The sequence below is a fragment of the Calypte anna genome, chromosome 5 (assembly GCF_003957555.1).
Source record: "Calypte anna isolate BGI_N300 chromosome 5, bCalAnn1_v1.p, whole genome shotgun sequence".
NCBI lineage: Eukaryota > Metazoa > Chordata > Aves > Apodiformes > Trochilidae > Calypte > Calypte anna.
This window is the reverse complement of record NC_044250.1, coordinates 14,428,429-14,452,271: the sequence shown is the minus strand read 5'-3', so window position 1 is coordinate 14,452,271 and position 23,843 is coordinate 14,428,429. Positions and strand designations below refer to the sequence as shown.

The window sequence follows — 23,843 nt, the reverse complement described above, 5'->3', positions numbered from 1 at the left end:
GCAGTCCACAGTTAAGCTGATTTGCCTGAATACCTTGAATTTCAACGATTCTGCTCCTATGGGTGAGCTGGGGATGCTTCCTACCGGACTTCTGTTCAGAACCAGACTGGTGCCAGGATGTCCCAGGTGAGCTGAATGGTGAACTGGATTTGCAGCCACTTGCACGTGTGTTCTTTTATCTTCCACAAAGCTTTCTGTTGGCTTTTCCTTTTTTTTTAATCAGTTATGAAACATTCAGACACAAAGAATTGTCTCTGGCAGGAGCAGATTAGGAATGACCACACTCATTCGACCTGAAGGGTTTTGGGGAGCCAGTCAGACCTGCAAGAGTTATCAAGACTTGGACTGCTCAGCACTAAAGCTTCAAAGCAACCTGTGAATGGAGTTTGCTCTGGAATTCTGGGACAACTTCATCTACCTTGGATTTAGCCTCTCCCAATTCCTTTTCCAAGCCCAGTTTGGCTTCCTCCAGGTTCCTGCAGCGCCTCGTAGCAACTTCCAGTGAGGCTTCTGCCACAGACAGCTTTTTAATGTCAGCTCTCTGGCATTGCCCTGATGAAATGATTAGATGAGCACGAAAGAAGTTATAAGAACATGAAGTCTGTCTTTTAACTTATTTGGTGCCCGGTGCCGCAGCTCACAGAGCTCCTGGGATGGGGCTCTTCACCAAGAAGCAGAAGCTTTCCCACTTTGGCAGCGCTCCTAGGCAGCCCTGCCGGTGGTGCCGCTGCCGGCACCGGCGCCCCTGAGCCTCAGCAGCAAGGTCTAGGCAGGCTGCACTGTGCGGCTGCCCGCGGCCACCTGGCCTGGCTGAGGCGCTGGCGCTGGTGGATCGAGATTTGGGGCATGGACCGCCGCGACAGGGAGAATCGGTGAGGGGCTGTGGCAGCATGCTCGGGTGACCTGTGTGAGCATCCCCCCCCGCAGGGTTTTGTGTGGGATCCCCTTGGAGATGATTGCTTTATTACATCCACAGGCTCCCGTAGCAGTGCAGCCTGGTCCCTTCCAGTTTTTAAAAAAAGTTCTTTTTCTGTCTCTGATAGTTCAGATAGCATTAGATCAATGCCCAATCAGCGTCTAAATTATTTGCAATGAATTCAAACCTACAAGCAATTTCGCTCGGTTGCCCTTCTGTAATATGACTGGCTAGTGGCTTGTCCCTTCTCCGGGATCATCTCCCCGGTTTTCGGTGTCTGTTCTGTTCTCTTTCTTCATCTTTTCCCTGTCTCCTGCGGGGCTTTCTCTTGGTCTTTCTCTCCCCCTACCGGCTTTTGCGGAACACTTTTCAATTCCTCTCTTTTCTCGCTTCCCAATTCTGCGGAGCTACTGCTTCTTTAATGGTGTTACATTGGCAGCGGTATTCCACATCCTGGCACGAGAGGCTGATATTCTTGGAGGCTAATGGTACTTTCCACTTCACTAATTTTTCGTTGAGCTTAAGGCATCGTTTCCCTATACTACAAGCATCACAGCAGCGTTCCTTAACTTCGCTGTTTTTCTGATCCCGTTCTAGGGCTAAAACAAAGGGATCTTGGGGTGTTACATTTGTTCCACAATCCTTTTGCCATTCTGGCTTACCCCCTTAAGGTGAAAAACATGTCTGCATATATTCATCCCACTTTTCTCTTTTACGGATAAACACCAAAAATTGTAGGGTGGTTTATACAGAGGCGACCACTCTTGGCACTGTTAAACAAGTGTCCTTAAAGAGGTTTCAGTGTAAGGGAAGATAATAAAGAGCATCAAATAAAAAATATTGAACAGTTCTATTTTACTGATTTTCAGTTTAGAAATGTATATTCAAATGGTATTGGTGCAGAGTGTCTCTGAAAGAGATCTGGACACTGAGGAAAAACTTTTGAGATACATCACTCCACGGAGAACATTGTTCCTCACCTCCCCAAACACAACCTTGCTCTCCTTGGCTCCCTGGGAACGATCTGGGATAGTTTGCCTCCACCACCTTGTCACCACCCCCTTGTCATCACCACCACTTCTATCCTCCACCGAATAGCTGCTGCTCGTTCAGCTCACTCCTGTCCCCACGCTGCCACTTCATCCCCAGCCACCCACCCCGCATGGCACCAGCATCATCAGGATCTCTGCGAGGAACCCCGAGCGCTGCCAGCTATTGTCCTGTCACATAATGGGGGCAGCGGCAGCCCTGCCGGCAAGACACCTTCCCTTACGGGCAGGAGGAGCAATGCATGACAAGTGTCCCTTTCCAAAAGCCCGCAGCAGCCTCTCTTTCCTACGGCAGCTGCACTGCCATCAAGAAGGCCTTGCAGGCTGCACTTTGCATTTCCCCCTAAGAAAGGGAATGGTCGTTCCTGGCATCACCCAGCATGGACAGAATGTCCTGGCTTCAGAAGAAAACAACACAAAAAGGGGGGCACCCACTCCCACTGCGTCACGAGTGCTGGCCGTGCCCTCCGTGCCTCCCACCGGCCCTGGCCCCGCCGCGCTGGGTTTGCCCGGGGCTCTGCAAGTGAAGAGGGGAAAAGGGGAGGTGGGGGCCAGGGAATCTAAATGAAAAGAGTCAATATTGGCTGAAGCCAATAAAAGGTCACGCTGTCCCATCAGGCACTGCTGGGGGGGGGGGGGGGGAGAAGCAGTACGTCGAGGTGCTGAACCAGTGCCAGCTGCCAGCCAGAGTGAACAAGGAGGCGGTGGCAAATTCCCCCTAAGACCTGAGTGTCTTTTCTTCTCGTCAGACTTCTCCCCTGCAGGCTGCAGCTGGATGTTACAGCTCCTTTGCACCAGCTCCCAAACCATCTCATTTAGAGAACCGCTGCAAGAGTTTTCCTCTTTGCAAGCAGTGAAAAGCACTACTGTGATGAGTAGGAAGACTGTGTTATATTCTGCATGTACGTAAAAGAATGTTTAAAGCCCGTCTGGAAAATAATTTTCCAAAGAAGAAAACCAGTCTCCCCGTTTTTTGCTAGAATCAAACGCATAAGATCTTTGAAAAGCCATTTAGTTACTAAATTGAGTTTCCAATATGGGCTTTAAAGCATTCCTTTCCGTACATTCAGAATATAACCATACCGAATCTCTATTTCTATATATCTTTGTACATAGTGTGAGGCGCTCTATCTTATTGTTAAATGAATAATTCATTTGAGATGATTAGTACTAAAGAATTTTCAGGCTTGTGAAAGTACTTACTATTTTTCTTCACTGCATTTCTCTAACAATGCAGTAGATCAGTGCAGTGATCACTTTGCAAAATCAAAAAGGGTTTAAATTAAACTTATCAGGCAGGGGTTAGTATTATAACTCTGTATATTTCTACATATTATGAGGAAACTATCAGGGAACTGCTGAGTATTTTCAAATTGCGTTCATATAGGAAAACACTACTCTGTAGTGGTTTCATAGAATGGTCTCCAAGCAAGATACTTTGTTAACACTTCTGAATTACTGGTTATGAAAACTAACAATGTAGCTACTTCTTCTAATACCAGATTTGGAGGTAATTTTTTTTGAGATAATCAGTTTTATCTCAACTTGGTTTTAAATGTTTTTTTTTAAAAATTAAACGTTTTGGTGAAACAATGCTAACACTGCTGTTTTGAAGAACGAACCTACTGAGCACAGAAACACATCACAGAACACCCAAAGCTCTCAGATCTGCTTTCTTCTGGAAAAACCTCTTCGTTGCCCCCCTATTTCAGAAGTACACTGGCAGACAATGGAAAATATGGATCTTCAAATAAGAATCAATATTACTTTTTCTCCCTACCTATGAAATCCTAATGATATGTCTGATACGAGAGTTGAAAAACAATGCTGCATACTTGTTATAAAACAAAATGTGTCCCAAGACATTAGGGAAGAACAATGGATTTTAAACAGTCCTTTAAAAAGGGGTAAAAACAGAGGCAAAATTCTCCTAAGTCAGCCATCTGCTGCCGGTTCTGTCCTGGTACTGTTCCCCGCAGGTTTCCCAAATCCGATTTCCTCAGGAACAGAGAGACCCATTTCATGGATACTGAGATAAACATTAAAGACAGTGCCTTCTTTGTGTTCCTGTTACGCATTAATAACCACCCGAGATGTTTCCCTACCCTGGAATATGGAAAAATCAGGTGAGAGATGACCAGAGTCACTGCAAAGGCAATTGCAACAATTGCTTCCTTTAATCTCTCCCTCAGCATACCAGGTCAAAGAACAAAAGTGTTTAGTCAAGAAGAACTGCAAGCAAGCAAGAACCTACTGTGAGGAGTACTCTACAGCCTTGCAAACAGCAGTGTCACTTTCTTCGAACAGAAAAGCTCTTTCCTTTTAAAGTGGATCTCACTCTTTTGAAAGAATAGTCAACACTTTGCTGTGCATGTTCTGCCAGAAGTGTGGTTCCTGTTACTTTTTAAAGGAAGCATCTTTTGTAAAGGATGAACTACAAAGTCCCTCTAAATAAACCCAAATTTCTTCCCCGTCCCTTACTTGAAATTGCCTATGAGAAACATGCTATAACACTTTGCAACTAATTAAAGTTAGTATAAACGGGAAATGATTTTTCAACATCAGAAACATTCATATAAGAATATTTTGGTTTTAGAGGTACTAACTCAGTAACTGCTTCTAGAATAACTGGTGAAACAATTCTCAGAGCTCAAGACTACTGCTGACATGTGCAAGAGTCACTCAGCTTGCAAAACCACTTTAGTGCAGAGTGACCATTAAAATAACTATGTATCATCATTTTTGTACTGCCCCTTACTTTAACTGAAGGGCAAGGTGCTAAATGTAAATCAGGGAATGTTCAGAGTTGACTGAGCTAAGTAAGAACTACTTGAGTAGGATGCTTGGTGATAGACAAAAGAGAAAACAAATGGGTACATCTGAGCCCTTCTAACAACAGTTGTGCTCACATTCCTTGTGCAGATCCTATACGAGCTGCATTTCATGTGAGAACATTAAGAAACAGGGTGAAAAGGAGAATACAATAAAAAAGGGGAAGACACAGCAGGTAAGGGTTGGCTGGGAGATGCATATCAAAATACAGAAGGTAAAGGTCAATGTTTTTCCTGGACCTTGGTGAGAAATTAATCCCAGATCTCTTGCCATGTAAAAGCTCATCCTCTGATGCTATGTCCACATAGAAAGATCTTGGAGAACATCTTAGATCTGAATCATTCATTATTAGGTAGTGAAGGCTGAATGCCATCAAAGAAAAAGAGGATTCTATCTGCTGGTGACAATGGTGCTCCAGGGGTGTTTTGACAAGCGGAAATAAGCCACAGCTTATGCAAGAATCAGCATTTTTCAGGGTGCTAAAAGACATTTTTATGCAAGCAAAGTGCTTCATGTCATTTCCAGTCCTAGAGCGAAGAAAAGGATTCAAGGTGGTTGATCCCTCCCCACCCAACACATGATCAGATCCTTCTTCTATAACTTCTGTGTGAGTCCAAAATAAGTCAGCATTCTCAAACTTCCTGCTCTCTCCCACGGATTCCTGATGGCTTACAAATCCAGCTGAGGGCCCATTTGCTCTGATCCCAACCCTGCCATTCTTCCCAGTCCCCTGAAGCCCTGGCAGAAGCACAGCAATGCTTTTGCTGCCTGAGGAGCGGAGCCTTCCCCGTGCATTTCCCACCTTCCCAAAGAGTAACAGCTCCTTGCTGGGCACACTTGGAGTATGGGAGCTCCAAGCAAGCAGGACCACAGGAGCTGATATCTCCTTATGAAGAAGAAACTCAGGTGAAAAATGTTTAAGGATCTGTCTAACATGTGGAAAGAACATCCCCTTGCCACAGGACTGAGGTTGCTGGCTGTGTTTCTCCCACTTCCACTAACACCCACTGAGATGTAGCCATGAACCCTGTTGGATAAATGGTGAGAAAAGCAGGTCTAACAACATTTAATAAAAGCATTCAGATTGGACAAGTGAAAAACAGAGGCTGGTTTTCTCCAGAGAAATATCTGAATTCACAGGAAGTTGTGTTCCTCATAGTTGGAGCCTTTTTCTAGGGTGCTTTTTCCCTGTGAGTTCCAGCATAACATTAGGGTTCTCTCTAGGAAAGGTCTCCATGATTGTCTCCTAATCTACCAGCTTATTCCAGTAAAGGTACAGAGAAATGAAATAATTCTATATTCTAAAAACACTGAGATAAGCACATTTTTTTTTTTTTTTTAAGTTGAGGCTTTACCTCAAAGCAACAAATGTAATGCAGGCTGTCCACACACCAGCATTTCCTGCTTCTTTCAAAGTGTCCTCAAACATCCAGCCAAGACCTCTTTTCCTCACCGTCATTCCCTTGGAAACCACCTGAATGTGTTTCTAACTAAACTTGTGAGTTGGAAGATTTTTCCTTTTGAGCAAAAGGTGGCATTGAAGCATTTTTTGTGTTATCCCGCCTGTACAGCAAAGTAAAATTTTGCAATCTCCTTCTCCAGCTGGAAGCTCTTGTTCGTATCTCTGTTTTTCCTCCTCACTGATGCTATATGGTTTTGGCTCTTAAAAGTAATATATGAGTTTTACAATCATCTCTGCCACCATCACGTTCAAATCAATAATACTATATTTATCCTTTCTCACTTTAGTATTCAAAGATAGAGATGAAGAAAATTATGATAAGAAGAGACAGATATTGATTTCATTTTCCCTTCTGAAGGAAGCATAGCCCAACCAACTTAAAGTTAGACTGGTCTGCATAGCAAATATATCATTAGTTGTCTTAGATTATCTGCTTAGTTCAAATGGGAAGGGAGAAGTAGTTTAAAAAATGTCTTTTAATAAGTGCTTGCATTAAAGTTTGAACTCTTGCATGTAATGTAAAATGCCCTTTTAGTAGTTCTGGTCAGACGTGAGGTGTCAGTAAGCCTGTGCTTTGCCTCCATGCTTGGACAAAATGAGAGGGAGAAATAAATAAGACTATATGCAGATCCCTGTCTGCCAGTGTACTTCTGAAATAGGGGGGCAACGAAGAGGTTTTTCCAGAAGAAAGCAGATCTGAGAGCTTTCTGGCTTTGGGTGTTGTATGATGTGTTTCTGTGCTCAGTAGGTTCGTTCTTCAAAACAGCAGTGTTAGCATTGTTTCCCCAAAACGTTTAATTTTTAAAAAAAAACATTTAAAACCAAGTTGAGATAAAACTGATTATCTCAAAAAAAATTACCTCCAAATCTGGTATTAGAAGAAGTAGCTACATTGTTAGTTTTCATAACCAGTAATTCAGAAGTGTTAACAAAGTATCTTGCTTGGAGACCATTCTATGAAACCACTACAGAGTAGTGTTTTCCTATATGAACGCAATTTGAAAATACTCAGCAGTTCCCTGATAGTTTCCTCATAATATGTAGAAATATACAGAGTTATAATACTAACCCCTGCCTGATAAGTTTAATTTAAACCCTTTTTGATTTTGCAAAGTGATCACTGCACTGATCTACTGCATTGTTAGAGAAATGCAGTGAAAGAAAAATAGTAAGTACTTTCACAAGCCTGAAAATTCTTTAGTACTAATCATCTCAAATGAATTATTCATTTAACAATAAGATAGAGCGCCTCACACTATGTACAAAGATATATAGAAAATAGAGATTCGGTATGGTTATATTCTGAATGTACGGAAAGGAATGCTTTAAAGCCCATATTGGAAACTCAATTTAGTAACTAAATGGCTTTTCAAAGATCTTATGCGTTTGATTCTAGCAAAAAACGGGGAGACTGGTTTTCTTCTTTGGAAAATTATTTTCCAGACGGGCTTTAAAACATTCTTTTACGTACATGCAGAATATAACACAGTCTTCCTACTCATCACAGTAGTGCTTTTCACTGCTTGCAAAGAGGAAAACTCTTGCAGCGGTTCTCTAAATGAGATGGTTTGGGAGCTGGTGCAAAGGAGCTGTAACATCCAGCTGCAGCCTGCAGGGGAGAAGTCTGACGAGAAGAAAAGACACTCAGGTCTTAGGGGGAATTTGCCACCGCCTCCTTGTCACCTCTGGCTGGCAGCTGGCACTGGTTCAGCACCTCGACGTACTGCTTCTCCCCCCCCCCCCCCCCCCCAGCAGTGCCTGATGGGACAGCGTGACCTTTTATTGGCTTCAGCCAATATTGACTCTTTTCATTTAGATTCCCTGGCCCCCACCTCCCCTTTTCCCCTCTTCACTTGCAGAGCCCCCGGGCAAACCCAGCGCGGCGGGGCCAGGGCCGGTGGGAGGCACGGAGGGCACGGCCAGCACTCGTGACGCAGTGGGAGTGGGTGCCCCCCTTTTTGTGTTGTTTTCTTCTGAAGCCAGGACATTCTGTCCATGCTGGGTGATGCCAGGAACGACCATTCCCTTTCTTAGGGGGAAATGCAAAGTGCAGCCTGCAAGGCCTTCTTGATGGCAGTGCAGCTGCCGTAGGAAAGAGAGGCTGCTGCGGGCTTTTGGAAAGGGACACTTGTCATGCATTGCTCCTCCTGCCCGTAAGGGAAGGTGTCTTGCCGGCAGGGCTGCCGCTGCCCCCATTGTGTGACAGGACAATAGCTGGCAGCGCTCGGGGTTCCTCGCAGAGACCCTGATGATGCTGGTGCCATGCGGGGTGGGTGGCTGGGGATGAAGTGGCAGCGTGGGGACAGGAGTGAGCTGAACGAGCAGCAGCTATTCGGTGGAGGATAGAAGTGGTGGTGATGACAAGGGGTGTGACAAGGGGTGGAGGCAAACTATCCCAGATCGTTCCCAGGGAGCCAAGGAGAGCAAGGTTGTGTTTGGGGAGGTGAGGAACAATGTTCTCCGTGGAGTGATGTATCTCAAAAGTTTTTCCTCAGTGTCCAGATCTCTTTCAGAGACACTCTGCACCAATACCATTTGAATATACATTTCTAAACTGAAAATCAGTAAAATAGAACTGTTCAATATTTTTTATTTGATGCTCTTTGTTATCTTCTCCCCACAATGAAACCTCTTTAATTTGTTGTCCAAGTCTTGAGCACTAAAAACACCACAGGGTGACTTATGGCTCCGCAGTACAGTTATGGGCCCCATGGTTCCAGTGGGACTGAATCTATGATCCTCAGGTACTGACAGGAGACTGGGGAAAAAAAAAAAAAAAGTCTTTAGAAGTTAAAGCCAAAACAGAATGCCAAATTATCTTCAAGTATTGATCGGCTCCATTGGGTCCCATTATTGACAAAGCCTCCCCAGAGAATTGTTAGAGGTGGTCACTGGAGGCCATGGTTGCAGGGAGGCAAAGGCTCTGTGAAGGTGGCTCTGAAGCCAATGATTTTTCATTATTTGTTTATTAATGAAGCAGTAAGACCAAACTCTGAAACCCAGGCAATGGGAAGGCAGAGCCCATCCCTCATTTGTGGGTCAGGACTCTTCCTGGGGACAGTGGAGTACGAAAATGAGTAATAAAAAAAATTTAGACACATCCTGACCTCCTGAAGAAGGGGAAAGAAAGTCCAGAGTCTCAGTACAAAATGAATCATGGTAGACCATGATGGTTGAGGTAGCTGCCATGTCTGAGGTGACAAAGCCCTTGGTCCTTTCAGCCTTCCAGAGCCCTTGGCCACCTCTCCTGCAGGCTGACCCCAGGAGTCCAGGCTGGACTTTCCCAGGGCTTCCCTGAAGCCTTGGTTGTGATGTGAGTTTTTGGGGTTAGGGGGGAGGAACATGAGAATTAAGTGTTTTGGGTAATTACGCTTCGCTATCGAAGAAAAGTTTTATAGCTTTGTCTTCGGGGGGTGGGGGGGATCGCGGGGGCTGCTGCGATGCCGGCAGGTATTCGTGGTCTATAGCGACATCTTGTGACCCTAGGCGGTAGGGCAACATGTGAATTCTCTGTAAGTTTTACCTGTACAAACTGTGTGTGTGAATGAAAGTGAGTGTCACATAATTGTGCGGTGAGTGCGGAGTCCTGATTTACGTTTCTGTGTCACCTGCGAGGGGACCGGCCAGAGATGGACGACGCGATTGGTGTGGATTGCTGGAACGAGTAAGTTAAGTGAAGTGTTGATATCTGGAGAGAATTTGGTAACTTAGAGAGAGTGCCCTTTTAGTTGTAATATCTCAAGTGGACATAATGGGGGCTGAACAAATAAGGAAATTAATACCAAACCCCCTGGGATGCATTTTAAAGCATTGGAAAGAACTTGGTGCTTGCTAAACCCCTCTGTGATTTGTAAAAACAATCTAAAAATATTCTAGTCTGGACTCCTGAGGCAGAAACAGCCTTTAAAAGACTGAAACAAGAACTGACGAAAGCCCCTGCATTAGGCCTGCCCGATGTAACAAAACCATTTTGGCTGTTCTCACATGAACGCCAGGGAATGGCCCTAGGAGTCCTAGCTCAACAATTGGAACCATACAAAAGGGCTGTGGCTTACTTCTCTAAGCAACTAGATGAAGTAAGTAAAGGATGGGCCACATGCCTGAAGGCATATAGAAGAGGCCAGAAAATGACTGTATTAGTGTCCCACACTGTATCAGCGGTGCTGGAACAGAAAGGTGGCCATTGGCTGTCACCTTCTCGGTTCCTGAAGTACCAGGCAATTTTAGTTGAATCAGGTGACATAACCATTCAAGTGACTAATGTTGTCAACCCAGCATCATTCCTAGAAGGAAGAGGGTCAGCAGAGCAAATTGAGCATGACTGTCTAGAAACCATCGAGGCTGTGTATTCCAGTCGTCCGGATCTCAAGGAAGAGCCACTTGAAGGGGCAGATTGACTGGTGCTCGGATGGCAGTAGCTTTGTAAAGCAGGGAGTAAGGATGGCTGGCTACGCAGTAACTACAACAGAGCAGGTAATTGAATCAAATCCTTTACCTGCAGGAACCTCAGCACAGAAGGCCGAACTGATAGCTCTTACCCGAGCCCTGGAGCTGGCAAAAGGAAAAAGAAGTATGCTTTCTCCATCGTGCATGCCCATGGGGATATCTGGAAGGAGCGAGGACTGCTGACTGCCCAGGGAAGACCCATAAAATATGCAGCAGAAATCCTACAGTTGCTGGAGGCTGTTCAGCTCCCAACCCAAGTGGCCATAATGCATTGCAAGGGGCACCTGAAAGGTAACACCGTTCCAGAAATAGGTAATAGAGCAGCAGATGCAGAAGCTAAATTAGGTGCTGCAAGAGCCAAGGATTTAGTATTGGCCCTGGTACCAGAAGAATTAGATACTAATTTTCAGCCAGAGTACCAGGAATCAGACCATAAGTGGATACAAAGGAACAAAGGTAAACTGTTAGATAATGAATGGGGTCAGCTAGAAACAGGACAACTAGTGCTGCCAGAGAAATTAGTATGGCAATTTGTAAAAACAGAACATGACAAGGCCCACTGGGGATTAGACCCTCTTTATCAGCATTTAAAAGTTAGAATAGCAGGGCCAAAGCTATTCACAGCAGTGAAACAGGTCACATCCCAATGTGAATGCTGTTTGAAAAATAATCCAAACACGGGAACAGAGGTTCACCAGGGAGTAATTGATAGAGGAAAATTCCCAGGGGAAGTGTGGCAGATTGATTTCTCTGAACTCCCAAGGAAAGGGGGTATATGTACCTCTTGGTTTTGACTGATACATTTTCTGGGTGGCCTGAAGCGTTCCCATGCAGAACAAACAAAGAAAAAGAAGTAACTAAAGTCTTGTTTAATGAAATCATTTCGAGGTTCGGGGTGCCTAGGAGCATCTCCTTGGACAGAAGCTCGCACTTTTGTGCTAAAAGTGTATGAGCAATAAGGTAAGGCACTGCAAATCAAATGGCAACTGCACACGCCTTATAGACCCGAAGCTAGTGGGCAAGTAGAAAAAATGAATCAGCTTATTAAACAACAAATTGCCAAAAATATGCCAGGAAACTAACTTGCTACTTAGGTAGGTACCAAGCCTTACCTATTGGTCTAATCAGACTAAGGGTAAAGCCCTGCTCAAAGAAAAACTGAGCCTGTTTGAAATTTTATATGGGAGACCTTATGCCATGCAGACTGTAAATAGTGAGGCTGTAGATCAAATAGGTAATCAAGGTGGGGAATTACTTTGATAAGAATGCCACGGTGATGATGGACCACCAACCTAAGCAACCTGATTGTAAACTGTATCCTTTTAATCCTGGTGATTCGACCCATAGGCCATAATGTTTGGGCAAGTCTTGATCACTCCAGGAGTAAGTGGCAATCAATCAGTACAGAAGCCTGGATTCCTAAAGAACAACTAGGCTATATTTGTGAAAATACAGTTCTAGAAAATGAAGATTTGTGCTTAGATACTGAAGATAGAGTGTGTACTTTTGAAATGTTTCCCCATAATGACAACCGATCACAGGTTTATTATGTAGGAAATGGTTGTGCATGTATTAGAACATTATGCCTTAATATTTTTATTGATTATTGTCGTGAGATACCAAATGGTACAAATTTATGTGTGTGTAATTTTTCTAGAATCGTAGACTGTGATTTTGATTATTCTGTTCCTATATGCAATTGAAGCTGAATATACTCTGTATCATAATGTACCCCGTTTGCAGATAGGCATGAATATTAATCTTTTTAAGGCAATGCTTATACACCCTGATATAGGACAATTAGTCTGTGAAGTTAATAACACAACGCATGCTTTGGCAAGTAACAGATGATTTAAAAGGTATAAAACAGGTGCTAACAAAAATAGAACAAGTAGGGAAGCATCATTGGTGGGATACCTTTATGGGATATTCCCCTACGACTACGCAAATATTCCATTACCTAATATACCCTCTATTAGTCATGGTAGTGATAATACTCATGCTATCCTTCTTAAATGTGTGGCTATACTACAAACTGAATGATATAGTCAAAAGGATCCGAGTAATGCCGGCAATGATTCAAAGGCATCAGAACCTTCCCTTGGAACTTGACGAAAGAATTTGTAAATTCTAAGGAAAGGGGGGGAATGAAAAAGAGAAAGATCCTGACAGGATTAACTCCTGTAAGGAGAGGAGAGCAGGCCAAGCTGTTTGTGTGAATTTACTTTATGTAGAACTAAAACTTGTAATATATGTTAATGACTTTGTATTCATAACCAGTAAAATTCAGGGTTAAACTGAGAAGGAAGTGAACAAAGCAGCTGAGACATGTCATTTTCCACTAGAACAATGTAACCAATACAAGGTCCTAAAGGGATTAACTTCTATCTCGGAGATAATTAAGAGTGTGAGTCTTGTTCTTAAAACAAGACACTGCCAAGGCCATTTAGGCGCCATCTGGGCACCAAAGAATGTGAACATCCGCACAAGAAGAACATAAGATGTCACAACCAGGAGAGAAGGGGAAAGTTCTGGCTGGGGCCTTGTAACAATATAATGAAGTCAGCAAGAATTGAGAATGTAACGATGTCGTAACCTCCCCTTTTAATGTATAAATATCCTAACCCTTTCCCTTACCCCTGGGAACTCTTTGTCCAGCTCGAGGTGGGAGCTCCCCGGATCCGAAAATAAATACCTTTGCTGTTTAAAGGCTCAAAACTCTGTCTCTAAACAGTTTTGCTTGGCCTTTTTGGGCTTCAAGCTGGAGTCAAAGGCAGACAGGTGGTTTGCTACTATTGACATTGCTAATTCATTTTTTGCTATTCCTACAGCACCAGAATGCAGAGCACAGTTTGCTTTCACCTCGAGAGGTGTCCAGTACACTTGGAATCGACTGCCCCAGGGGTGGAAACACAGTACTACCATCTGCCATGGACTGATCCATGATACCTTGGAAAAGAGTGGAGCTCCAGAACATCTATAGTACATTGGTGACATCATTGTGTGGGGTGATACAGCAAAAGAAGTCTACGAGAAAGGTAGTAAGATAATTGAAATCCTTCTAGAGGCTGGTTTTGCTATTAAAAGGTGCAAGGTCAAGGGACCTGCACAAGAATCATAGACTCATAGAATTGGCTGGGTTGGGAGCTCAGAGATCATCAAGTCAAACCCTTGAACCACAGTTGCTGTTGCTAGACTATGGCACTAAGTGCCACATCCAGTCTCTTTTTAAATATCGCCAGGGACGGAGAGTCCACTACTTCCCTGGGCAGCCCATTCCAATGCGTGATCACTCTCTCCGTAAAGAAATTCTTTCTAATATCTAGCATAAACTTTCCCTGGCACAACTTAAGACCATGCCCTCTTGTCTTGGGAAAAGAGACCAACCCCCACCCAGCCGCAACCTCCTTTCAGGTAGTTGTCGAGAGCGATGAGGTCTCCCCTGAGCCTCCTCTTCTTCATGCTGAACAGCCCCAGCTCCCTAAGCCTCTCCTCATAGGGTCTGTACTCGAGTCCTTTCGCCAGCCCAGTTGCCTCCTTTGGACCTGCTCCAGCACCTCAATCTCCTTCCTGAGCTGAGGGGCCCAGAACTGGACACAGGACTCGAGGTGTGGCCTCACCAGTGCTGAGTAGAGGGTCAGAATCACTTCCTTGGACCTGCTGGCCACGCTGTTCCTGAGCCAGCCCAGGATGCCGTTAGCCTTCTTGGCCACCTGGGCACACTGCTGGCTCATGTTCAGCTTCCTGGCAATCCAGACTCTCAGGTCCCTTTCTGCCTGGCTGCTCTCCAACCACTCTGTGCCCAGCCTGTAGCGCTGCAAGGAGTTGTTGTGGCCAAAATGCAGGACCCGGAACTTGGCCATGTTGAACCTCATCCCACTGGAATCAGCCCAACTCTCCAGTCTGTCCAGCTCCCTCTGCAGAGCCTTCCTGCCTTCCAGATGATCCACACTCCCCCCCAGCTTAGTGTCATCTGCGAATTTGCTGATGGTGGACTCAATCTAAATCATCATGATCTAAATCATCAATGAATATATTGAACAGAAGTGGGCCCAACACTGATCCCTGGGGGACACCACTAGTGACCGGCCGCCAACTGGATCAGCCCCGTTCAGCACCACTCTCTGGGCCCGGCCCTCCAGCCAGTTCCTAACCCAGCACAGGGTGCTCCTGTCCAAGCTGCGGGCTGACAGCTTTTTCAGGAGGATGCTGTGGGAGACGGTGTCAAAGGCTTTGCTGAAGTCCAGGTAGACCACATCCACAGCCCTCCCCTCATCCACCAGGTGGGTCACGTGATCAAAAAAGGAGATCAGGTTGGTCAGACAGGACCTGCCTTTTCTAAACCCGTGCTGTCTGGGTCTGATCCCTTGCCCATCCTGCAGGTGCTGTGTGATTGCACTGAGGATGATCTGTTCCATAACCCTGCCAGACACTGAGGTCAGGCTGACGGGCCTGTAGTTTCCTGAGTCCTGTTTCCGGCCCTTTTTGTGGATTGGCGTGACATTCGTCAAATTCCAATCATCTGGGATGTCCCCAGTGATCCAGGACTGTTGGTAGATGATAGAAAGAGGCTTGGCGAGATCTTCTGCCAGCTCCCTCATCACGCTTGGGTGGGTCCCATCTGGTCCCACAGATTTGTGGGGATCCAAGCATCTCAGTAGGTCACTGACTCTTTCCTTCAGGATTACAGGGGGGCTGTTTAGATTCTTGTCACCTTCTATAAGCTCCAGAAGCGAGCTGTCCTCAGGGTAACTTGTCTTTCTGTTGAAAAACTGAGGTCAAAAGGTGTTAAATACCTCAGCCTTTTCTTCATCTTTGACAACTATATTCCCACCCGTGTCCAGTAAATAATGGATGTTTTCCTTGCCCCTTCTTTTGCTGTTGATGTATCTGTAGAAGGACTTTTTGTTATCCTTCACAGAGGTGGCAAGATTCAGTTCACATTGTGCCTTTGTCTCTATAATTTTCTTTCTACATGACCTAACTATATCCCTAAATTCCTCCTGAGTAATTAGCCCCTTCTTCCACAATTGGTAGGCCCTCTTCTCAGCACAAATCCTCAGAAGTCAGTGCCCATGATCTGAAGTGCTGGGGGACTGTGCTGTGTGACAGAGAGCGGGGTTTAGCTCTAGGGAGGGCAGAAGCTCTGCAAGGGATGGCTGGGAGGTGCAGGAATCCCCTTGCCATCATCTTTCAGGCAGCAGCTCCCTCTCAATCCCTGCCCATCTCTGCTGCCTGCTGCTCTTTCTCTGTCCCCAGCTCTCCTCCCTGTCAGTGCTCACAGCCCCCATCCCACCCACTGAGTGCTCAGCTCTGCCCTGCAGACCCCTCCTGGCAGCAGCAGGACCTGTCCAGGGGCAGCTCTGGATGTGCAGGGGCTCAGGAGCAGCTCAAACAAAGGCTGAGGAGAACTGGGGTCTGTGAGCCTTCTGCAGTGTGAATAAAGTGCTTTCCATGTCCTGGAGAGACAAGTGGAAGCAGAGCCTGAGAAGAGCCCAGAACTGGTGGGGGAATTGGGGGGGAAAATTTAGAGGGGAAATTTGGAGGGCAATTGGGGGGGCGATTGGCAGGTGAATTAAAATGGGAGTTGAGGGGGGAACTGGGGATGGAACTGGGGAGGGAAATTGGGTGGGAATTTGGGGAAGAAAGTTGGGGAGGAATTTTGGGGGGAAATTGGGGGGGACATTGGAAGGAAAATTGGAGGGAAAATTGGAAGGAAATTATGGGGGAAATTGGGGGGTAAATTTGGGGGGGAATTTGGGGGGATTTGGGGGGAATTTTGGGGGGATTTCAGCGAATTTGGGACAAATTTGAGGTAAATTTGGGTTGGAAATTTTAGTCAGAAATTTGAGTGGGAATTTTGGGGGAAAATTGGAAAAGAAATTGGGGGGGACATTGGGGGAATTTGGAGGGACACTGGAAAGAAAATTGGAAGGAAAATTGGGGGGAAATTGGGGGGAAGTTGGGGGGGAAATTGGGGGGAAAAATTGGGGGGAAAAATTGGGGGGGGAAATTGGGGGGAAGTTGGGGGGGAAGTTGGGGGGAAAATAGATCCCACATAGATCCCTCCCAACCCCACATCTGCCCCATAGAGACCCCCCCAACCCCATATTTGCCCCATAAAAGCCCCAAAGGGACCCCCCAGCCACATATTTTCCCCATAGACTCCCCCCCAGCACCATAGATCCCCCCCCAGCCCCATAAGGACCCCATAAAACCCCCACAAATTCCCCCCAGGTTACCTGAGGGACAGGGCATGCATGGACCACCCAAAATCAGCGATTTTCAGCTCCCCCTTGAAGCCCAGGAGATTTTCGGGTTTGATGTCCCTGTGGATCACCTACCGGCTGTGGCAGTAGAGCAGAGCGTCCCCCAGCTCCTTCATCAGCTGAAAAACACCCCCAAAATCCCCAGGTTTGCACCCAAAATCCCCCCGGGGGAGTGGAACGCGCCGCACCCCTGTGCGCCCCCAAAATCGGGGCTGGGGACCCAGAATTGGGGGATTTCGGCCCAAAATCGGGAGGTATCGGGTTGGAAGGAGTGGGAGGGACCCAAAATTGTGGGGTTTTGACCCAAAATCCAGAGATCTTGGCTCAAAATCAGTGGTACAGACCCCAAATCATGAGATTTTTGGCTTGAAATCATGAGATTTTGGCTTGAAATCAGCGTTAGGGACCCAAAATTCTAGGATTTTGACCCAAAATCATGGGATTTAGGTCCAGAATCCTGAGATTTTGGTTTGAAATCAGAGCTAGGGGCCCAAAATCATGGGATTTCAGCCCAAAATTAGGGATATGGACCCAAAATCGTGGGATTTAGGCTCAAAATCCTGAGATTTCGGATGGAAATGAGTGGTAAGGACCCAAAATCATGGGATTTTGACCCAAAAATCAAGGGATTTAGGTCAAAAATCTTGAGATTCCAGCTTGAAATCTGTGCTATTGACCCAAAATCACGAAATTTCAGCCCAAAATCCTGCGATTTCATCCTGGAAGCAGTGGTAAGGACCCAAAATCGTGGGATTTCAGCCTAGAATCAGTGGTTCTGACCCAAAATTGTGGGATTTTGACCCAAAATCCTGAGATTTCAGTTTGAAATCAGTGATATGGACCCAAAATGATGGGATTTAGGCCCAAAATCCTGAGATTTCATCCCAAAATGAGTGCCACAGACCCCAAAGTTCTCTGATTTCCAAATTTTTTACAAATTCTGAGGATTCTGAGGATTGCCAGGAAGCTGAACATGAGCCAGCAGTGTGCCCAGGTGGCCAAGAAGGCCAATGGCATCCTGGGCTGGCTCAGGAACAGCGTGGCCAGCAGGTCCAGGGAAGGGATTCTGCCCCTGTGCTCAGCTCTGGTGAGGCCACAGCTTGAGTCCTGTGTCCAGTTCTGGGCCCCCCAGTTCAGGAAGGAGATTGAGGTGCTGGAGCAGGTCCAGAGAAGAGCAAGGAGGCTGTGAAGGGATCCAGCAGAATTCCTGTGAGGAAGGGCTGAGGGAGCTGGGGGTGTTCAGCCTAGAGAAGAGGAGGCTCAGGGGAGACCTCATCACTCTCTCCAACTCCCTGAAAGGAGGTTGGAGCCAGGGGGGGGTTGGGCTCTTTTCCCAGGCAACTCTCAGCAAGACAAGAGGGCAGGGTCTCAAGTTGTGCCAGGGGAGGTTTAGGTTGGAGATGAGAAAGAATTTCTTTCTGGAGAGGGTGATCAGGCATTGGAATGGGCTGCCCAGGGAAGTAGTGGATTCTCCGTGTCTGGAGATCTTTCCAAAGAGCCTGGATGTGGCACTGAGTGCCATGGGCTGGGAACCACGGGGGGAGTGGATCAAGGGTTGGACTTGGTGATCTCTGAGGTCCCTTCCAACCCAGCCAGTTCTATGATTCTGTGATTCTGTGATTTTGATGCAATTTGAGCCCTTTTTAACAAAATTTGAGTAAATTTTTATATTTTTCTTAAATTCCATGAATTTTTAAAATATTTTTATGCAATTTAAGCTATTTTTAACAAAACTTGGATCAATTTTAATTTTTCTTAATTCCACAAATTTTTAATATTCTCATGAAATTTGAGCCACTTTTTCACCCAACTTAAGTAAATTCTAAAATTTCTTTAAAATTCCATAAATTTTTGCCCATTTTCATGAAATTGGTGCCATTTTTTCATGGAATTTGAGTCAAATTTTATCTTTTTTTAAAATTCCATGAATTTTTCATATTTTCACAGAATTTGAGCCATTTTTAACACAATTTGATTCAAATTCTAAATTTTCTTTATATTCCACAAGTTTTTAAATATTTTAATGAAATTTGAGCCATTTTTCACTGATTTTGGCTCAATTTTAAGATCTTCCTTAATTTCCATCAAATTCTAAAAAATTTTAATGAAATTTGAGTTGTTTTTCCACCAACTTTGAGTCAATTTTTAAATAATTTAGAAATTTTACAAATTTTTAAACATTTTAATGAAATTTGAAGAACTTTTAACGAATTGAGTCAAATTGTAAGTTTTTTTTAGATTTTACATTTTTTAAATATTTTAATGAAATTTGAGCCATTTTCCACAGAATTTGAGTCAATCTTTAATTTTTCTTGGAATTCTGAGAATTCCCTGAAAATTTCACCCCCTTTCTACCTCACAATTTGGGAATTTTTGGGTGATTTCCCCCCAAATGTCACCATTTTTTTCAAAATTTCACCTTTTTTTCACCATTTTCCGTTTTTCATGGAATTTTGGGGGGAATTTTTGGGAATTCCGGGCCTCACCGTGGCCGTCCGGGTGGCATCCAACCTCCCGCACCTCTGGAGCTCCTTGTGGAGCTCCCCCCGGGGGCGAATTCCAGGATGAGGAAAACGTGGCGGCGGTCGTGGAAGTAATTGTAGAGGCGAAGGATGTTGGGGTGCCTGGGGGGAGGGGCAAAAGGGACCTCCCAGTACGGCCCAGTACATCCCAGTACCTCCCAGGATCCTCCCAGTGCCTCCCAGTGCTCCCAGTTCAAACTGGGAAGGGCTTGGACAACCATTTCCCTCTCAAACTGTTGCTCCAGCACCCAGAAACTCCCTCCCAGTGCCTCCCAGTACCCTCCCAGTGCCTTTTATGGATCCCAGTCCCTTTCCCAGTGGCTCCCAGTGCTCCCAGTTCACCTGAGGTTTGCCTGGATCTCGATCTCCCTCCTCAGCTGATGCTCCAACCCCTCTTTTTCCACTTGGGATTTGAAGAGCCCCCTTAAAAAAGTAAAAAAAATAAGGGACCCCCCCCTCAAAAAAAAAAATTTAAAAAAGAGGGAACCCCAAAATAAAGGAATTAAAAAAAAAAAGGAACCCCCCCAAAAAAGGACATAAGAAAATAAAAGAAACCCCCCCAAAAGAAAGAAAGTAAAAAAAATAAAAGAGATCTAAAAAATATAGGACTCCCCCTCCAAAAAAAAAAAAGGAATAAAGAAAAAAGCCCACCCCAAAAAAAGGAATTAAAAAAAATGAAAAAAATAAGGGAAACCCCTCCCAAATTTTTTTTTTAAAAAAGGAAATAAAAAAAAAGGGAACCCCCCCTCCAAAAAAAAAGGAAATAAAGAAAAAAAAAAGAATAAAAAAGAAGGGAGCCCCCAAACAAAGAAACTAAAAAAAAAAGGGGAAGCCACCCAAAAAAAGGAAATTAAAAAGTAAAGGGAACCCCCAAAAATAATTTTAAAAAAAGGAATTAAAAAAATAAAGGGAACCCCACCAAAAAAAGGAAATAAAAAAAAGGACCTATCCCCAAAAATAAAAAACGAACCCCCCAAAAAAGGGAATTAAAAAAAAAGGGAAACCCCCCCCCAAAAAAAGGGGAACCTCCCTTCACCCCCCTTTACCTGGCAGAGCCCCCCCCTTTCCGGGACCTTTTTTCCAGGGGTCCTGAGGGGGGGGAGGGGCCCTTGAGGGGCACCTGCTGGGAAAAGAGAAAAAAAATTAAATTTTGAGGGGGGAAAAAATTTGGGGAAGGGAAATTGAGGGGGGGGCAAATTGGGGGGAATTAGGTGAGGAAATTTGGAGGAAATTTGAGGGGGAAATTTGGGAGGGAAATTTAGAAGGGGAAATTTAGGGGAGGGAATTTGGGGGGTAATTTGGGGGTAATTTGAGGGAAATTGGGGGAGAAATGGGGAAATTGGGAGGGAACTGGGCCGGAACTGGGGGGAACTGGGGAGGAAGTGGGGGGGAAGATGGGGGGGGAAAATGGGGGGGGAAAATGGGGGGGAATATGGGGGGAAATTACGGGGGAAATTGGGGGGTAAATTGGGGGGAATTTGGAGGGGAAATTTGGAGGGGAAGTGGGGGGGCAGTTGGCGGGTGAATGAAGATGGGAATTGGGGGGGAAATTGGGGAAAGAACTGGGGAGGGAATTTGGGGGGGAATTTGGGGAAGAAAGTGGGGGGAAAATTGGGGGGGAAATTTGAGGAGGAAATTTGGGGGCAAATTTGGGAGGGAAATTGGGGGGGAAGATGGGGAAGAAAGTAGGGGGAATTGGGGGGAATGAGGGGGGAATGGGGGGGGAAAATTTGAGTGGGAAATTTGAGGGGGACATTTGGGTGAGGAATTTGGGGGGCGAATTTGGGGGGGAATTTTGGGAAAATTTTGGGAGAATTTTGAGGGGAATTTTGAGGGAAATTTGGGGGGGAAATTTGGGGGGAAAAATGGGGGCAATTGGGGGGCAATTGGGTGAATTAAGACGGGAATTGGGGGGGGAATTGGGAAGGGAATTTGGGGAAAATTTTGGGTTGGAAATTAGACTCAGAAATTTAGAGTGGGAATTTTGGGGGGAATTTGGGGGAAAATTGGAAGGGAAACTGGGGGGGACATTAAGGGGACATTGGGGGAGAAATTCAGGGGGGAAATTCGGGGGGAATTTGGGGGGGCAACTGGGGGGGCAATTGGGGAGGGAATTTGGGGGAAATTTAAGGGGAAATTTGGGGGAGAATTTAGGGGGGAAATTTTGGGGGAAATTTGAGGGGGAAATTTGGGGGTGAGGATTGGGGGGGAGAAATGGGGGGGAAATTGGGGAAAATTTGGGGAAAATTTAGGGGGAATTTGGGGGGGAACTTGGGGGGGAAATTTGGATGGGAATTGGGGCAATTGGCGGGGCAATCGGGGGGGCAATTAAGATGGGAATTTGGGGGGGAATTTGGAGGAGAAATTTGGAGGGGAATTGGGGAGGCAGTTGGGGGGTGAATTAAAATGGGAATTGGGGAGGCAATTGGGGATGGAACTGGGGAGGGAATTTGGGGAGGCGTTTGGGGGTGATTTCGGCAAATTTGGGGTAAATGTGGGAGGGAAATTTGAGTGGGAAATTTGAGTTGGAATTTTTGGGGGAAATGGGGGGAAATTGTGGGGAAAATTGTGGGGGAAATTTGGGGGGAAATTGGAAGGAAAATTGGGTGGGAAATTGGCAAGGAAATTGGAGGGGGGAAATTTGGGGGGGGAGTTTGGGGGGGAATTGGGGCAATTGGGGGAGAAATTGGGGGGACATTGGGGGGGATTGTGGGGGGAATGGGGGGGAAATTTGGGGGGGAAATTTGAGTGGGGAAACTGGGGGAGAAATTAAGATGGGAATTGGGGAGGGAACTGGGGAGGGAATTTGGGGGGAAATTTGGGGAAGAAAGTTGGGGAGGAATTGTGGGGGGAAATTGGGGGGGACATTGGAAGGAAAATTGGAAAGAAAATTGGAAGGAAATTATGAGGGAAATCGGGGGGTAAATTTGGGGGGGAATTCGGGAGAAATTTGGAGGGGAATTTTGGGGGCATTTCAGCGAATTTGGGACAAATTTGAGGTAAATTTGGGTTGGAAATTTTAGTCGGAAATTTGGGAATTTTGGGGAAAAATTGGAAAAGAAATTGGGGAAAGAACTGGGGAGAGAATTTGGGGGGAATTTGGGGAAGAAAGTGGGGGGGGAAATTGGGGGGAAACTGGAGGGGAAATTTGAGGAGGAAATTTGGGGGGCGGATTTGGGAGGGAAATTGGGGGGGAAGATGGGGAAGAAAGTAGGGGGAATTGGGGGTAATGAGGGGGGAATGGGGGGGGAAATTTGAGTGGGAAATTTGAGGGAGACATTTGGGTGGGGAATTTGGGGGGGAATTTTGGGAGAATTTTTGGAGAATTTGGAGGGAAATTTGGGGGGGGAAATGGGGGCAATTGGGTGAAGACGGGAATTGGGGGGGAATTGGGAAGGGAATTTGGGGAAAATTTGGGGAAAATTTGGGTTGGAAATTAGACTCAGAAATTTAGAGTGGGAATTTTGGGGGGAATTTGGGGGAAAATTGGAAGGGAAACTGGGGGGGACATTGGGGGAGAAATTCAGGGGGGAAATTCGGGGGGAATTTGAGGGGGGGAATTTGAGGGGGAGGATTGGGGGGGAAGTTGGGGAAAATTTGGGGAAAATTTAGGGGGAATTTGGGGAGAATTTGGGGGGGAACTTGGGGGGGAAATTTGGAGGGGAATTGGGGCAATTGGCGGGGCAATCGGGGGGGCAATTAAGATGGGAATTGGGGGGGACTTTGGGGAGGAATTTGGGGGGAAATTTGAGGGGGAAACTTGGAGGGGAAATTTGGAGGGGAATTGGGGAGGCAGCTGGGGGGGTGAATTAAAATGGGAATTGGGGGGGCAAATGGGGATGAAACTGGGGAGGGAATTTGGGGGTGATTTCAGCAAATTTGGGGCAAATTTGGGAGGGAAATTTGAGTTGGAATTTTTGGGGGAAATGGGGGGGAAATTGTGGGGGAAATTTGGGGGAAAATTGGAAGGAAAATTGGCGGGGGGAAATTTGAGTGGGATATATGAGTGGGGAAATTGGGGGTAAATTGGGGGGGAATTTGGGGGGGAATTTACGGGAGATTTCAGCAAATTTGGGGCAAATTTGGGTGGGAAATTTGAGTCAGAAATTTGAGGGGCAATTTGGGGGGAGTTTGGGGAGAAAACTGGAAAGAAAATTGGGAGGATTTGGGGGGATTTGGGGAAAATTCGGGGGTGTCACCTTTGGGCCGGGGTTGATGTTTTCTTTTCGGGACATTCCGGGGGGACACACAAAATAACTACATGGGGAACCCCGGAACCCATTAGGACCCCCCCAGGACCACCAGAACCCCCCTAAAAATCCCTTAGATCGCCCCAAAACCACCAGA

The 23,843-nt window shown here is 45.7% G+C and overlaps 1 protein-coding gene across 1 annotated transcript; it reads right to left on the bottom strand.

Moving 5' to 3' along the window:
• Nucleotides 1-1,285: 1,285 nt before the first annotated feature.
• LOC115598409 (serine/threonine-protein kinase greatwall-like) lies at nucleotides 1,286-23,731 on the bottom strand. The gene is given in 11 exon segments (XM_030451545.1): nucleotides 1,286-1,515; nucleotides 8,092-8,288; nucleotides 9,630-9,741; nucleotides 9,855-9,947; nucleotides 15,249-15,466; nucleotides 16,948-17,093; nucleotides 19,461-19,528; nucleotides 19,531-19,598; nucleotides 19,839-19,919; nucleotides 20,543-20,616; nucleotides 23,696-23,731. Coding segments are annotated over 11 exon segments (1,323 nt in total).
• Nucleotides 23,732-23,843: the final 112 nt, after the last annotated feature.